This window comes from Crocodylus siamensis, chromosome 4 (genome assembly GCF_052110815.1).
Source record: "Crocodylus siamensis isolate JL-2025a chromosome 4, ASM5211081v1, whole genome shotgun sequence".
Classification (NCBI taxonomy): domain Eukaryota; kingdom Metazoa; phylum Chordata; order Crocodylia; family Crocodylidae; genus Crocodylus; species Crocodylus siamensis.
The window spans coordinates 137955484-137972614 of NC_143398.1; the positions used below are offsets into that span (position 1 = coordinate 137955484).

Genomic DNA, 17131 nt, shown 5'->3' on the forward strand with positions numbered 1-17131 from the left:
AGCAGCGGGAAGGGAGACAGAGGGAAGCAGGGGTGATGGCAGTGTGCAGGAAGTGGCAGAACAGTGGGAGAAACAGAGGGAGCAGCAGTGAGGCAGCAGGAAGTGGCAGTGGTGCAGGGAGAAGCAGGGGGAGCAGCCGGGGGCTGTGGTTAGCAGTGGCAGCACAGGGAGTGATGGGAAGAGTGGAGGCTGCAGAAAGTGGCAGCAGTAGGGAGAGTGGTGGCGGTGGCAGCTGAGAAGCAAGAGCAGCAGTGCTGGGCAGGCATGGGGGAGGGAAAGTAGGGAAATGGCAGGGACGTGTTGCTGGTGGGCAGAAGTGCAAAGTCCATGCTGGTGCGCTGGGGCCATCCGGGACCTAGGGTGGGGCAGAAGCACAGAACCTGGGCCCGGGGTCTGCATAGCATGAAGCTCACATGCAGTCCACATCTCTCTCTTTCTTTCTCCCCCCCCCACCATAACAGCCTCCACCCTAACCACATTCCCCACACCCACCCACCATACCCACACCCTACCACACACACACACACACACACACACACACACACACATCTCCACAAAGACCCCCTTACCATGCACACACAATATACAATAGGACTGTATTTTGAGCTATTATGCAGTCACTTCTAGACACACTTTGCAAACACACAAATTAGTACAAAAAATATATTTAAATAAAATTAAAATAAGTTATAATAGATTTTTTTTTTTTTTGGCATATTATTTCGGGTTTTTTCTGGTTTCAAGACTGCAGTACCCTCTGGGTAAACTCTATATCAAATTCTTTTTCCCCTTTTTCTTTTTCTGGTTTTTACATGTTCTTCTTTTTCTTTTCTTTTCTTCCCCTTATAGTCATTGCTTTTAACTACTTAACAGAAATCCTATTGATGGACAAGTTTGTCTCCAAACTTCTTACCAAACTCATGCACCATCTTTTCTCCATGTTTCTCTTGCCTCTATCAGTTTCAATTGTATTTTCCATTGTGGCCATTAAACCCATCTGTGATGGGTTAGGTAAGCTGTGTCACTATTTTGGAATAAATGAAACTCAAACCTAATCTGTGGGTTCTGAACAGAGGCAGAATAGACTTGACTGTGAAGTTATGGAAAACACATTTAAGACTGAAACCTGGAAGACCCATAGACTTTAGATCCAAAAGGGAGTGTTTCCTCTTCTAGCCTGGCTTCTTGTACATCAGAGGAATTCAGTTATCACTGTTCTGATCCCTCAAACTTGTGTGCATCTAAAACATGTCTCCCAGAAAAGCAACAAGTCATTCCCTTCAGACATCAAGACATGGAGAATACACAACTTTCCTTAGTTTACAACACCATCACTAATAGAAAAAATATGCACCTTATTTCCCATTTGAATGTGCCTGGCTTCCCCAGCCTCTTCTGCTAGGATAGCAGACTTTCCACCTCCCAGCAAGCAACTTACTGAGCAAAAACTACCCATACCACAGGTTTAATCAAAGGGTCAGATTTTTCAAGTCATCTCAGAACATCAGGTACTGGACTCTACAAAGTCTGGCCAGGTAAATCATTGCAATGAGAACTTTTGAAAATATGCCTAATTTGGAACCCAAATGTAACTTGAACGATGTTGGGGTTAGGGTTCGGGTTGGGGGGAAATATGGCTCCAAGTACTGAACGCTGAGCTACTTTGAAAATCACATGCCACATTTATATAGCTGGTTTTATAAGCTGAAAAAAAATTAAACTTACCCGTAAACCCAGTTCTACATTCTCTCCTCCATATATATGCATTCCACCATCCAGTACCCCAATCTCACCCAGAAATTCTCTATTCGCAGAAAGTATGCCCATGATAGAAGGACTTCTACAAAAGAGAATGAGTACAATTGGAGAGAAGCTAAAATGACAAAACAAGCAGGAAGCAAAGGGCCCTGAAAAATCATTTAGGAATTAACTATGCTTTTCTGAATTCCCAAAAAGTTCCAGTAGAAGACTGAATGATGGTTCATGAAAAGAGTCTTCATTTAGTTTTCACTAGTGTATCAAAAACAACAGTCAATTGCTTTTTTTAGATAGATTTGGTTCTCTTTCACCTTCCCATGTCCATCCTCTTATAATTTATATTTAAAAGTCCTTAATGTACAGAGGGTTAAATTTGACCTTTACCTGTGTATTTACATGACCTTAACCACCATGGCAGGGTGAGCTGGGTTAAGATAACAGCATACATATAAATCCTTCATCTTTCCTCCTAAGCATGGAAGCTAAAATGACTTGATTTTATACTAGAGGTGCACTGATACATCAGTCCCATATCAGATCAGCACCAATATAAGGACTGTATCGGCAATGAGCTTTTTTTGACTGATATGGCCAATAACGTGGTTGATAAATGACCCATGCATGCACAGCCACAGCACAGCACACAGGCAGCCAGGAGCACAACCCAGCAACGTGCAGAACAGCTGGGTCTGGCTGGTAAGTCTATTGTGAGGGAAAGGGTGTGAGGGGAGTGCAGATTCAGGCCCCCATGGTGAGGGAGTGAGGCAGGGGCAAAGGCAGGTGCTGCACAGCCAGGGTAGAGTGGGGGACAGAGCTTTGAGTCCCTCAATGGGGGGGGTTGTCTGCCACTGCACACACCCCAGGAGGGCATGGAGGGCAGGTGCCCCCAGATTAGCATGCAGGGTGAGGGTAGGCTGCCGCTGTGAGCTGGGGCTGGGGTGGTGCTGAGCTCTTCCCAGCAGGGCTGTGCTCAGGATGGGCGGTGGCGGCACTGGGAGAGGAGTTATGGGGGGGCTGCAGCCACCCCAAAATTCACCATAGCCCTCTTCCCAGTACCACTGCTGCCCACACCCCAGCCCAGCCCCTGCCAAGAAGACCTTCCTGACCCCAGCCCACAGTGGCAGCCTGCCCTCACCCTGCACACAGATTTGGGGCTATATGCTCCACATGCCCTCCCAGGGTGCATGCAGCAGTGGGAATCGCCACCCATATGACCCACTCACAGCTTCATCCCCCACTGCACTCCAGCTGTGCAGCGCCTGCCCTGCCCCAGCCCAAGCCCCTCTCCCTCCCTCACCACAGGGGCTTCGATCTGCTCCTCCCACATACCCCTTCCCTCCCCCCTTGGCCCTTTTCCCACAACAGACTTACCAGCCAGACACTGCTCTCCATGCTGCCTGGCTGTATATTGGAATCAGATCAGCATCAACCAATATGGCTCATTAAAAATCAGCCATCAGTACTGGCCCAAAAATTCTATATCGATGCACTCCTACTTTATACTATGTACAAAAGTCTTCTTATTTTCAAAATACACAGCTCTCCCTAAGGGATTTCTACAGCCTAATGTGCAAAGTACTTTGGAGAAGATGCCTGTAACATTTTATGAATATGACATGTTCTTTTAATTGCTACATGGTGATAAAAGTTTAAGTTCTAGAAATAACCTGAAAAACAGTTATGCATAATATTTTTTCTATAACCACTTCAATAGAATGTTTAAACTGGTTTGACTAGATTTAAGAGAGACATAGCAACTGAGGGAAACTAGCATGAAACCCAGGTCCAAAGGTTGGGGAATCTGAATAAGCAAGGCTAACCGAGTTTTATATAAAACAGTAAAATGTGTAGACTGTTAAGATACTTTTTTCTTATACTGTATTCCTACCACTAATATTAAAAAAAGCCTGTTTTACACCATTGTATTGGTCAGGTCAGAGGTCCTGAAAGAAAGCATGATAGGTCTTGAATGCAGTTAGGCCTAATGAATCAGCACAGTGGGTGCCCATGGTAGCCACATGTTTCAATCTGTATATGGAGAGTGATGAGATTCCACTACAAGGAGGTGAAATCACACCTGGAGTGGTTTTGCTTAGAGATGGCCCAAAGGTGCAGCTAACCCTGAATTGTGACCGGGATAAAGAAATTAAGTGACCTGCCAAAGTCTGCCCAGAGAGAAAAGTTTAGAACAGGATTAAAATATGGAACACCCTTCTTCTCAAGATTTTACCCAGAATATGGGTCATATTAGATCTGCAGTGTTGCCAAGGGACCCTCAGATCCAAACCTAGAGTTTTAGTATACAGTTTTGTAGTGCTATTTTACTCACACTACTGTAAAACCCCTTTCCTTTCTAGTTTTCATTGAGACTAATGTAGCAAAAACCCCAATTTGTCTTTTTTTCCCTTTAAAATGCATTCCCTCCCCTTCCCCAACCATTTCTGACTTTTTCTATCCCTCTCTATTCCCTATAGATAAGCATAAGTGAGCTAAGACATTGGATAAGCTTCAGCATTTTATTTTGGTAGCAAATTGTATTTGTTTTGTTTTTTTCTCCTTTATATTGCATAATTATTATGTTTATATTGATTTTTACTGTTCAATATAATGGTTTTACTGGTACTGTAAGTTAGCATAAGTCATGTCAAGTTTCCATTTTGTTTGTCAAGTGTCTATCTTGTCCCCAGGCCTGGTTGTGTAACCCATGACTCATACATAGCCCTCCGATGTAACTTGGTTCCTGGATGAATGAGGGTGCTCGAGAGACAGTGACAGTAGGTCTAAAAATAGCTCCCTCTGAATGACCAAACCACCAACACCAGTACCTAGACCAACAACCCCGCCTGTGGAACCACCCTCAGCATTCAAGAAACAAAAGATGAGGCAACCCACCATTGTGCCAAGGCTGCACATGCTCAGTAAGAACACCTGGAACCCTCTGGAACAGGTCTGACCTTGCCTGGACAGGCCCTCCCCATAGGAGATCATAGGTAGTCTGCCCCATAAAAGGGGTAGTGAAAACTGACTCCTTGGGATACCCTCTCCATCTGGACCAGCACCAACCCACACCACCTATTCACCCAGAGGTCCTGCTGGCGACCCCCCTCTGGACAACACCTGCTGGACAAGGACCCCTTTCCAGCCTGGATAGGTAGCTATCACCCCCCCACACCCCCTCTTCAACCAAGGACTTGGACTCTGTTTCTCTTCCCTGCCTGGACTCCAACCTTTCCACTGAGTCCCTTTCTCCTGCTGCCAGTGTGTGTGTGTGTATGTGTGTGTGTGCGCGCACACACGTGTGCGTGTGTGTGTGTACCAATAACTTCATGGGGCTGTGTAGTGTGTTGTCTGTTTAATAAACCTGTTATTTTGAAACCCCAAGTTGGGTTTTTGTCTGTTTCCTGATTGTTTCCTCCTTGCCACCACTTATCTGTCCCCACAATCTCTAAGCTGTCAGCCTGTTTCCAGCCCCAGGCTCCCAGGTTTCTGCCTCTCTCTCTCTTTCCTGGCTGTCTCTTCCTTGTCTGCCCCACCCCCCCTCCCTAATATCTCAGCTGTCTGCCTCAGTTTCCAGCCCCAATCTACCTTAAGTAACCCTAAGCCTCAGTTACTCAGCCAGCTTCTCTCTGGTCCACCAGATCTAATCCCAGTTCTGGCAACTTTCACTCCCTACACTTTAACTCTCTCTCTCTCTCTCACCTTAACCTTCCCCCAGGTAGCCCAAGCATACACATACATACCGTACCATCCAAGTTAAGAATTTACCTATGTGTAGGTGGGTTGTATGTGTGTGAACTGGTGTGTGTGCGTGTGTATATATCATGCACACAGTGACATACGAATTAGTGATCTGTGTATGTGTACTCAGTTTGCAGGTATGGACAATTGATTTTTGTCTAACTTTTGGGGTGTATAGTGAATGTGCTTGAATTGGTGATAGGTATGCATGTGCCTAGGCTAGTTTGGATGTGTATATGCCTGAGTTGATAGTGTGTGTGTGTGTGTGTATGCACCTAATTGATTTGTGTGTTGGTATATGCGCAATTGTGTACAATATGCACAATATTGAGCTCCTGAGAGTTGGCCTAACCCCACAGGGCAACACTGAAGATACCTCAGCTCTCTGTGATCCCTTTGAATGCTGCTCAGACTTACCGAACCGGAGCTGTATCATCTTTGAGATCATACCATTCTATAGGTAATGCTTCATAGAGGCACCACAGGGCCCAGTCAAATCCATCTGCAGCCACAGAATACTCCAAAAGGCCAAAATCATCAAAGCGGATATTGTCAAACACAGGGGATATTATAACAGTACGATCTTCCTTTATTCGAGACAGAATAGGTTCAGCCCTAGGATAATAACCATATAAATTACAATTGACTTGCATCAAGAATAAATTAAAGTGCAGAGCACCATGATGCTGAAATTCACAGCTTATCTCCAGAAGTGGGACCAAACAAGTTATGTGGTATGGTTCGATCAGCTTCTACCTATACTCAGTTAGCAATGTCAGTCTTCAGTCAAGACATCTTACACCATTGCTCTTTTTCCCATTCCACCCATAATAATCACACAACTCACACACCAATACCTCTGCTAATTATAAAAAGCACAGACCCTTTACTTGTGCCTTGCCTATATGCTATATCAAAGTTTTGCCTCCTGCCATGGATTTAGATTGGAAACTATTTGGGACAGAAGACAGCTTTTCCTTATAGGTATATAGAGGTCCTGATCCCTGTCCTTGTGGACTTACTTCTTAAACACAAATAGGAAGAGTTTCTAGGTGATCTATGAGAGGTCAGGACTGTATAGAACCATCTTTGCATGGGGTACAGCATTGGCTCAGTAATGAAACACAGTAAGTGAGGCAAAGGTGAAGAATAGTCAGCTGGGGGCGGGGAGGAGGGGAGAACATAGAGGGATGTCTCTCTCACACACACACACACACACACACACACACACACACACACACACACACACACACACACACACACACACACACACACAGAGGGTAAAATCCCATATCTAATGTAAACTGTAAGTATCCGAGGGCAAGAACCTCATCTTGGCTGTCTTTGTAAAGAACCTTATGTAAATTATGCTAATGTGCTATGGTAATAATAATTAGTAGTTACTCTATAAATTCATCAGGCACCGGTTAGGTGAATTAAGATCCTATGTAAAACTCCATTGGCTACTATGATTATTTTCAAGGACCAAAAAAAAGTGGAACAAGGGTGTGGCATCCACAGAAAATAATCTGCATAGGTTCATAAAAATCACAGAAATTAAGGGCTGGAAGGGACCTAGAGAGATCGAGTCCAACCCCTTTGCTCTGCGCAGGAATACTGCTAAGTTCAAATGATCCCAGTAAGGTGTCTATCCAGTCTCCTTCTGAAGATTTCCAAGGTTGGGGACTGCACCACCTGCTTGGGAAGTGTAGTCCAGATTCTGGTCACCCTTACCGTAAAGACGTTCTTCCTTACATCCAACCTGAAACCATCCTCTAACAGTTTATGGCCATTGCTCCTTGTCCTTCCCTGGGATGCCCTAGTGAACAGTTTTTCTCCCAGCTCCCAATATTCACCCCTTACATACTTATAGACGGTCACCAAGTCCCCCCTCAGTCTTCTCTTCCCCAGGCTGAACAGTCCCAGATCCCTCTGTCTTTCCTCATAGTTCTTACAGAGCATCTTCTCACATGCGTACAAACTAAAGAGAAGGCTTCACCCATACAGACACATATATACAAAGAAGCTGAGAATCACTAACTTGCTCTTTTCTAAACAACCCCACTAGTTATCTGGCTGTTTCCCCACTTTGATTTTTCAATCAATGTGTCCCTTCCCCAGCCTCAGGGGCAGCCATTACTCAGCACAGGAAATTCCACTGTATGGTGAAACTAAAGAAAAGCCATGCTCAGATGACTCCCTCAGCTCCTCAGCAAAATACTTCACTCCTGGAAAAGAAATCCCTCTGGATCTTACCATCCAACATTTACTTCAATATGGGCATCCAGGATGGCAACAACATCTGCAGTGGATGCTTTCCAGCCAGAAATCCGGGCTTGTGTGAGGCCTTCTCTTTTCTGATGCCTCACAATTTTCAACAGCCCGGGATATTTTGCATTGTAATTTCTTATCTTTTCATCCAAGGGTCCTAGTAAGTCCTCTAAAAAAAGGGGTACATTTTAGTTTCTTTGACAATTAATGGAGGTTATTTTTATCTGGGAACAGAAAAAAAACTAAATAACTAATATCTTTCCAACTCCTCCCAGCCTTGAGTTTAATGGAGATTTCTTCCTTACAATATGGCTAGAATTATTTAACTACACCAAAGAACTCCTGTGCAGAAAGCCTTCACCTACACTAACACCCTATCCTGGACTTCAAGCGCTTGGTTTTTAAACTCAGGGGCAAAACTGTATGGCCTAGTTTAACTGTGCACATATCAGCAAATAATGATCTACCTTCATAGATGGATGAGCAATTAGATGGCTAACTGCTGTTATTTGAGCCCATAATTTAGTGAACCTGTAAAGACAGAGGCTGAGATGGAAAAACAAGCCTGCAACAAGGTCCAGGCCCTTAGGGCAACTCTGGTGCCACCTAATGGCCTCACTGATCTGGACTCCCACTCTAGCATCTCAGGGTACCATCCCGCTACTTTGCTTTTCCTGTCTTCGATGTAATGGATGTTTGGGAGGTGGCCCTTAATCCACCAGAGTGGCTTCCTCAAGTGCAGTTGGCTAGACTTGCTTGTCCCTTGCTCACAGTCCTCAGGCTCTCAGGCCCTTTCCTGCACAAGGTTCACAGTCCTTAGCTGTCTGGTAGACAAATCTACAGTACCCTCCCCAAGTTCCCTCAGTGGCCTGCCCCTTCAGTCTCTCCCATGCCTCACAGCCTTAAAACTAAGACAAACTAACTAACAGCAAAACCCTAGCTCCACATGGGACTTTCTACAAAGCTCCTTCCTCTCCAGGGATCAGGGCCTGAGTTGCTCTGTAGTCTTGGAGCTCTGTGGATATACCCAGCCTAATCCCATCCCTTGGGTGCAGGGATTGCCAATTACCTCATCAGCCCTCTAACATTTTGCTACCTGCAGTTAGCCAGCCACCTCAGTCCTAAGATATAGTCCTTTAACTCTGCTGTAATAGGGGCTGGAGGCCCTGTCACAAGGCTCTCAAATATGTACCTGTGTATATTAGGCATGGGTTCCCTTTGCACATGGTACAACTTTTTTTCTTTTCCAGAGGCAGAAACTAGAATGAGTCAGCCAGAAAATTACAGAAATGAGAGACAAAAAATTCCTTGTGACAGGGTATAGCAGAGGGGCCTTCTCAAAACCCAGTAGGAGGTTTTAAATCTCTCACACTCCATCCAAATTAGAAAATGGCAAGAGTGAAAGAGACTGGACCTCTGAGCATTGCCCAAAGAAGCCATTCAGATACAAGTACTGCTAAAATCTACTCATTTTGATCCACCAGCAGCTAGAATCAACTGGGAGTCCAATACCAATCAAGGCCTGTGAGACAAAATAAAAAGTTTTGCCTGTTGCTTCTCAGGGAGTAGGGCTGAGTAAAGCTAGATAGCTGAGGAGCTCCTGAGTCCTAAAACAAAGATCCCCAGCCTGTGGGCAGGCCTAACAATCTAAGTATTGCATCAGTTCAAGCCCATGACCAACTGTTTAGTTTGTTGTGCAGTCAATAAAAACTCAAGCAGCCAATTCCAAGTTGAATTTCCATGAACAGTCACAAAGCTAGCCGAGGAAGCTCTCTGCATGAAAGACATCACTGCTGGTGGACTTTGACAGACCAATAAATCACCTGGAAGCCAGGCCTGTTCCCCAGAGCAGATTTTTGTTCAGTTCATTTTTAAGAGCAATGAAGTTTCCATTACTATCTTTGGGAGCATATTTTGTAGCCTCAGACATTTCTGTCAGGGAGCTATTCTTGACAGACAACTTACATTTTCCCTTTATTAGTTTAATCTCATCTCACAGCTCTGTACGGCTACATCCCACTAAATAACTAAACTTCTTCTTCAGTCCTTAAACCCTTCAGATACTTGCATCATGTTTCCCTTTTACCAGGCTCTTCAGAGGTTTTTTGCTTCAATCCCTCCAAACTAATTCTTCATTTTCATTGCTCTTCACCAAGCACCCTCTGGGCTCCTAGTATCTTGGATAATTTGATAGTGGCCCCCAGAAATTAATGCATATGTTTTTTCTGACTCGCTTACCATTTGAGCTATGATCATCTACCAGTATAATTTCTTTCAGCAGGTGAGAAGGTGTTCGGTTAATTATACTGGTGATGGCACGCAAGATGATTGACGTTGCCTCGTTCATAAATATCAGGATGACACTAAGCGTTGGGAGGTCTTTGGGGTAGGATTTTTTTTTACAGCTATAAGAGAGGAAGAAAAATATTAGCAGATTTTCCTTGAGATACAATAACTGAGCAGCCACATCAAGGCAGAATCCCTCAGCAGCACCTCTACCCACAGAAGCAGCATTTTCCCATTCCCTGCCCCAATCTGAGTACTGCCAACTGCCAGTCTCTTTAGCAGGACAGTAGGGTGGCACAGAAACGTTGTGTTGGTGCCCTTTAAATTGGTGCCTGGAGATCATGCCCTACTTGGCCATCACAGTTACACTATTTGGATATGAACAGTATGCTCCTTAGGGACTGGCATTTCCAGTATATCTAACTTCTATAATCCAACTCAGCAGACTGTAATCCTTTCCATCATAAAAAAGAGATAGCATTCTCTGACCCTTGAATGCAATATTTCCTTGTAGCTAGCACACCATATAAATGTAACAGAGTACCTCTCTCTTTCCCATGTGTTTACACATGCTTCATTCCATTACTTCTCAGAAGGGAAGAATTTCACTTGTTTGTTTTACTCGCTTGACTTGGCTCCATCTATTCTTCAGAAGGCAAACCTATGTAATCTGGCTCTGACAGTAAAATAACTATTATGTGGCCTGAAAAGGGTTGGGCAGGTAGACTGGAGGATTTCTTAATCAGATAAGTATGAAATTATCTTTTATTCTTAGGTTGACACGACCAGTTGGCAGAGAGATAAATAGCTTTTTTTTTTCTTTTTCCTTTTTTTTCAGCTGCTTGGTATTGTTTTGGTCCTGATTGAGCTAAGGACTAGGTCAACATTTGATTCAGATCAAAGTGTTTCTGAAAGTTCAGGAGTGTTGGCTTAGAGTAATCTCTAAATCTGTCTCTTTTCTTTTCAGGGAACCCTGGAGAGAAGCTCAGCAAGGAGTAAGAAATGCTCTGATCCTATGATAGATAGAAAAATCCGATTTCTCTTTCTTGGGGATTCCTGCAAATCAGGAGTAACTTGGTTGAAGTCAATGGACATAACACTTTGAGCTGGTGAAGAGCAACATGTTACAAAAAAAAAATCCTGTAAAAAATGTTACTTCAGTTTTCATCAACGTTTCTCAAAATGTAATATTTTTGACTGGTATAAAAGATGTACACATGGGTAGAGTAATAAGTGCAAAGTCTCAACAGCCCACTAGAAAAAGGGAGAACTATTGTACAAGAATATTGTAAGACATTGTCAGTAAAACACAAAAGAAAATGAATGAAAGAACAATCAATCCAGCACTAATCCTGATCTGCTCAAGGATCCCTTGTATATAATCCCCTGTTCCACATCAAGCCAGTTAATTGCCTAGATTTAAAGAGAAGCGACATCTCTGTATGTAATTATATGTATATATATATTCTGCACACAAAGGTGTTCCAAAAATTGCAACAGCAATTTCAAAGTGAAACCATTTTGTGTGCAATGATCATTTCCCGGACTGCATCACTTCTTTATACGGTCATAAACAATGGGTACATTCAACAATGCCACGGTTGGCCTTCCCTTCCCTGCTGCTGAGCAGCCACATCAAGGCAGAATCCACTCATTGCAGACAAAATGGACTTCTTTCAAAATGGCTGTTACTTGTTAAATTATGCATATACATATACGCATATACGTAGGGTTTATACTGCACCTGGCATATCTGGTGTCTTGAATTGGTCGATCCAGGGGAAGTTCGTCACTGAGATACACATTATACCCATATTTAATAAATAACTCCTGGGCTTTGGTCTGTTGGTCTTCTGTTAGATCTGTGCCCCATCTCTTAAAGAGGTATGAATCTGGAAATAGTATCCGAGGTACAGCTTTCTTTTCCTTTTCTAACTTGCTTTCTTCCTGATGCATTTCCATCTTTGGCATTTGTAGCAACTTTTTATCATCTTTAGAGGGCTTGTTCATTGAAATTGCTGCTTAAAAAAAGAAAATTATGTTCATAGTATAATGGAAACAAAGGATAATATTTGTAATAAATGCCGCAGACAAGTTTCTCCTCAAAGGGAGGAAGCAAATATTCCAATGAAAAATCAGTGGAGTTATCCCTACCATGAAACTTGCATGAGGTGAAATCAGGATTTATCTTCCTCATAGAAAGAATTAAAAAAAATATGATTCCAAAAAGTTATTTCTAATAGCCTAAATATTCCAGGTCAAATTCTGCTTTCAGTTACTCTAGTGTAAATTCAGAGAAAAAAAAAAGTGAAAAAATGCAAGAGTAAAACCATTGTGAAAATAAGTTTTAGAATCAGGTCCTACAGACTCCAAAAGAGCTGGTTTACAGTGAAGTAAGTAAGATCAAAATATGTCCCCATCTGAACCATGTTGCTTATGCCTTATTGACCACAAAGGTAATTCTGAGCACATGGACCAACAGTCAATGCAGCCTATCCCAATTACCCATCTGCCTAATACTCCCTTCTCTAGACAAGTATCTTATAGACCTGAGAGTGCCCCAGGCAGACATGGGATTTATAAGCATTGCCTTAGTTTGGAGAGTTTCTCCTTCCTCAGTTTTTGCTGTCCATCTTTCTTGTGACTGCCAGTAATCAGACCATGTGGACTGACTGACCTGTTAGGCATCAGAGATAAAACTAGTTATTGTGTGACATAATCAGTTGGTAAAATGTATTTTGTTTGCTTTTTTCACAAAGAACAGCCAGAAAAATTTATATATGTATAAAAGACAGAAAGACTTTTTATAAATGTTTATTGGGGGGGAAATGGGTGACAATACAAGACAAAAAAAGACTGCCCACACAGGGGACCAGGTGCAGATGACAGAGCCTGGAGCTAACCCTCAAGGTCTGCCCTCACAGTCAAAATCAAAAACATCCAGTACCATAGCAATCCTCTAGAGCAGTGGTCTCCAAATTTTTTTGATAGCACACCCCTATCAGTAAAAAATTTTTGAGCACACACCCCCAATATATGTATATTTATATAAATATAAATATAAATAGAAGTTCTTATATTTTCTTCCCGGACCCCAATGAATTGTCTTGCGCACCCCACTTTGGAGACCACTGCTCTAGAGCCTTGCTGGTACTCCACAAAGAGTGGGGCAGGGGCATGGCCCCAGCATGAGGACCAAACAGCCACCCTCAATGCCTTAGAGCAACCCTGTAATGGTGCAATGCACCTGGGAGATGGGTATTGTTCACTGGATAACCACAAGTTCGAATCACAGTGACAGGTATGCCTGGACCAAACACTAGAACAGCCACAGGGCAGCATCAGAAACAGCCCTAGTGAGCTAACTCCTACAGCTTTGATGGGTAGCCATCTTTGCCAATGACACCCCTTTTAGATGCCCGGCATGGAAAAGAAACCAAATAGGCAATGTCTGAGACATCCACCTCCAGTGCAGCAAACAAGGCCCCAAAAGCCAGTGCCACTAGGCGCTGCTGCCACATCATCCAGGACAAGTGGCAAGGATGAGGGTGCAGTGGACATGAACCGCCCATGTGTACAAGGCCCCTCAGGAGCGCACGTCAAGGCAAACCCTGATATCATTGGCAGGAGGCATGGGAAGAGTCAAGGAAGTACTGGGCCCAGCACCCAGGTCGCTATCCACGGACTGTGTCCCAAGTGTCTAGATGGAATAAATGCAGCCACCCTGCAGGGTGGGAACGCAATGTACAAATGGCTACAGTGTGCCATGGTAATTGCACCAGTGGCCACCAGCAGCCAGTTGTACTGCCTCGCATCAGCATGGAAATGGCACCAGGCAGCAACAAAGTCCACTGCCTCCAAAGCAGTCCGCAGTTGCTGGGCTGAGGATGGATGGGGTTCTGGTCCATTTCAGTCAAACCGCTTGTCAACTGTGTAAATTAAATTCCCCACCCAGAAGGAAAAGGTTGTCACCACCAGATGCACTCTGTAAAAAAACAGTCAGGGTCTCAAAGAGGCCCAACAGTGGGCGCATAGATGGTAATGAGGAGGCAGCAATGTACCATGAACAAAATACAAACAGTCAGAAGGTGGTCAGGGGTGACCTCTTAGACAATTGCTGAGTCAGGTGTCAGCTGCGGCGATATGAGGATTGCAACCCCTGTGCTGAGGGAGGTGCCATGACCCAGGAGCATACAGTCCCTCCAGACAACATGCCAGTTCACTTCATTAGCTGCATCAGTGCAAGTGTTATGCAGAAAAGTGACATCTATCTGGCTCTGGTGCAAGAAATTGAAGAGAGCCTTCTACAACACAGGAGTTCAGCATTCATTGGCATTGAGAGAGCCAAAGGCCATATCAGGTGTGTGTGAGGTATGTAGAAATGGAGACAGGCAAGACAAAACGAACAGATAGGAACACTATGGAGTAGTAAGTATGCCAGACAGGAGAAAAAAATGGGCCTACGCCTGCAAGCCTGTGCGTCACACAGCAATTGCCCAACATCATCTGCAAGCTTGCTCAGGCAGAAACTATAATGCTGCATCCCCAGGGTGGAGTGAAGCACCATTCTGCAGCCTTGGTGGAAAGTATGAATGTCTCAGGTTCTAATAACCATTTACAAATGCTCTGTGCAACCTTCTGGTGGTGCTTGGTCTGGTCAAGAAACTCAGTAAGGCTTTCAACAGAGTAACCAGAACAAGGAGGTTTGGCAGAACTAGGAACAGATTCCACCTCTGGTGTGGGAACCTTCCCCATGGAAGCGGGGACTGGAGCTGAATCGGGGGATGCTACCTCATGAGGCAGGACTTCCGTCAACCCATCCTCAGAGGCAGAATCAAAATCTGACACTGAGGAGGAGGAACTGTCCTGCACCAAGAGCTGCCGAGGCCTGGGGGTAGTTTTTGCCCCCTCACTAAGAATCTCAGCAACAGGCCCTATGGGAGCAGTTCCCTCTGAAGGACCTTAGAGGGGGACATGAGTCCCCGATTTCTTGGGAGGGATGCTTTCCTGGGCGAGGCATTCTTGCTTCCAGAAGGCCCAACCTCCATGCCAACCTCATCAGGCTCAGGGGGCTGAGAAATGGGGGGAGGGCCAGCAGACTCCTCCACCACCTCCCCTGGCCCCAGCTCACCCCCAGGCCTGGGAGAACTGCCAAGGAAGCAGGCAGGGGTTGGGGGTTCCTGCTTACTAGCCTCAGTTCCCCTTGAAGTAATGGAGAGTTCTTGAGGGGATGGTGAGGCCTTTTTAGAAGACCCCTTCTGTTTCTGGGACTTTCTCTTCCCAGCAGGAAGAGCCAAAACTTCCCCTCTAGGAGGAGGAATGAGGGGTGGCCAGGTTCACTGCTACAAAGCTAGCTGAGTCCAATGAAGCAAGGAGTGGCTGGATAGAAGGCCCATCCCCACCACCTGATGGGGCCCACCACACCAGAAGCAGACAAGCCACCACCGGGCACAGCCACAAGCAGCTCCGCTGCAGCCAACTTCTTGCTTAGGCAGTGGGTAGCCAGATGGGACCTGCTACCACAGCAAAAGCATGAGGTGTCCCCAGTGGTGAGGTACACCTCATACCACTGCCCATCAATCAGGAAGGACATGGGGTTGGGCAAACCCCAACCCTCCATGTCAAGAAACATGAACTTCTGCCGTTTCAAGGATAGGACAGGCTCAGGGATCTTGCTGCCAAACAGCAGTCTATGAATGGGGCCCATCACCATGCTGTAAGGGCTCAGGCAGTTGGTGAGCTCATTGTCTGAGTGAAATGGGGGCATATTGGAGGCTACTACCTGAATGGCTGGTGTGTCCAAGGCTGTTGCAAGGCAAAAAACACCTCTGACAGACACACCTGCTACCACAATCTCAAGCACCAAAGCAGGGGAGCTGAGGAAAATTATAGGGATTGAACTTACCCAGGCATCGTAAAGGACATTTTTTCAGCCCACCAGTGCCCCCGCAGTAGTAGCACACCCACTTGGTTTGGACTGCTAAACCAAGCAGCACCCACAAGTATAGCCCAGCCTAGACCAACTAGCAGAACATATACACAGGTAAGCAACAGGGGCCAGGGCAATGCTGAGATTAGGGGCCAGTGCAGACATCCTCAGTAGGTCTCAAATGCCTCTACACAAACACTCGTAGTATGGGAAACAAGCAGGAGGAACTTATCCTCCTGCTAGCTGACACCAACCCAGACATAGTGGAGCCCACAGAAGCATGGTGGGACCCAACGCACAACTGGGCAGTGAATATCAAGGGGTATAGGCTGTACAGGAGGGACAGGACAGGGAGGAAAGGCAGGGGTGTGGCGCTCTACATTAAGGAGGAATACACATCCTCATCAAGTAGCACAGGGTCAGAGGAGGGGCACACTGAAGTGCTTTGGGTTAGAATACAAGGCAGTCGAGGGAAAGAGACTAAAAGATGGGGGTCTACTACAGACCACCCAACTAAGGGGAAGAGCTAGACTGGGAGTTCTTAAGTCAGCTCATAGAGGTAGTTAGGTCAAAAGACGTGGTCATCACAGGTGACCTGAACTTTCCAGACATCTGCTGGGAAGAGCAGTCAGCCAGGCCTGACCACTCATGTACGTTCCTAGCCAAAATGTAGGACCCAGGAGGTGCACAGCCCCACCAGGGGAGATGCCTTGTTGGACCTGGTGCTGGCCACGGGTGACGACCTGGTGAGGGGCTGCGGGTGCTCGACCGCCTGGGCGACAGCAATCATTGCCTGCTGAAATTCACCATCCAGTGCAAGATGGCAAAGGCCTGCAGCAGGGCAGCAGCCCTAGAATTCAGGAAGGCAGACTTCAATGAGCTAAAGAGAATAGTAGGGGAGGCACTGAGGTCCCGGAGGGGAGGGGAGTCAAGTGTTCAGGAAGACTGGTCGCTCCTTAAGGAGACAATCCTCCAAGCCCAAAGGGAGGTAATCCCAACACAGATCAAAGGGAGCAGGAGGGCGCAAAAGCCCCCATGGCTCACCAAAAGCATCTGAGAATGTCCCCTAGCTAAAAGGGAGGCATACACCCAATGGAAGGGAGGGGCCATCACCAGGGAGGACTACACTGCGATTGCTTGGGGATGCAG

General features: G+C 45.4%; 1 protein-coding gene across 1 annotated transcript in view; it reads right to left on the minus strand.

The window, feature by feature from the left end:
- The window catches only part of GALNT8 (polypeptide N-acetylgalactosaminyltransferase 8), a 43261-nt gene that overhangs the window by 16584 nt on the left and 9546 nt on the right, over window positions 1-17131 (minus strand). The window contains exons 2-6 of the mRNA XM_090041125.1: window positions 11798-12071; window positions 10006-10172; window positions 7753-7936; window positions 5914-6111; window positions 1726-1840 (exon numbers count right to left, since the gene is read on the minus strand). Coding sequence (XP_089897251.1) covers window positions 1726-1840; window positions 5914-6111; window positions 7753-7936; window positions 10006-10172; window positions 11798-12071 — 938 coding nt within the window. The remainder of the gene's footprint in view (window positions 1-1725; window positions 1841-5913; window positions 6112-7752; window positions 7937-10005; window positions 10173-11797; window positions 12072-17131) is intronic.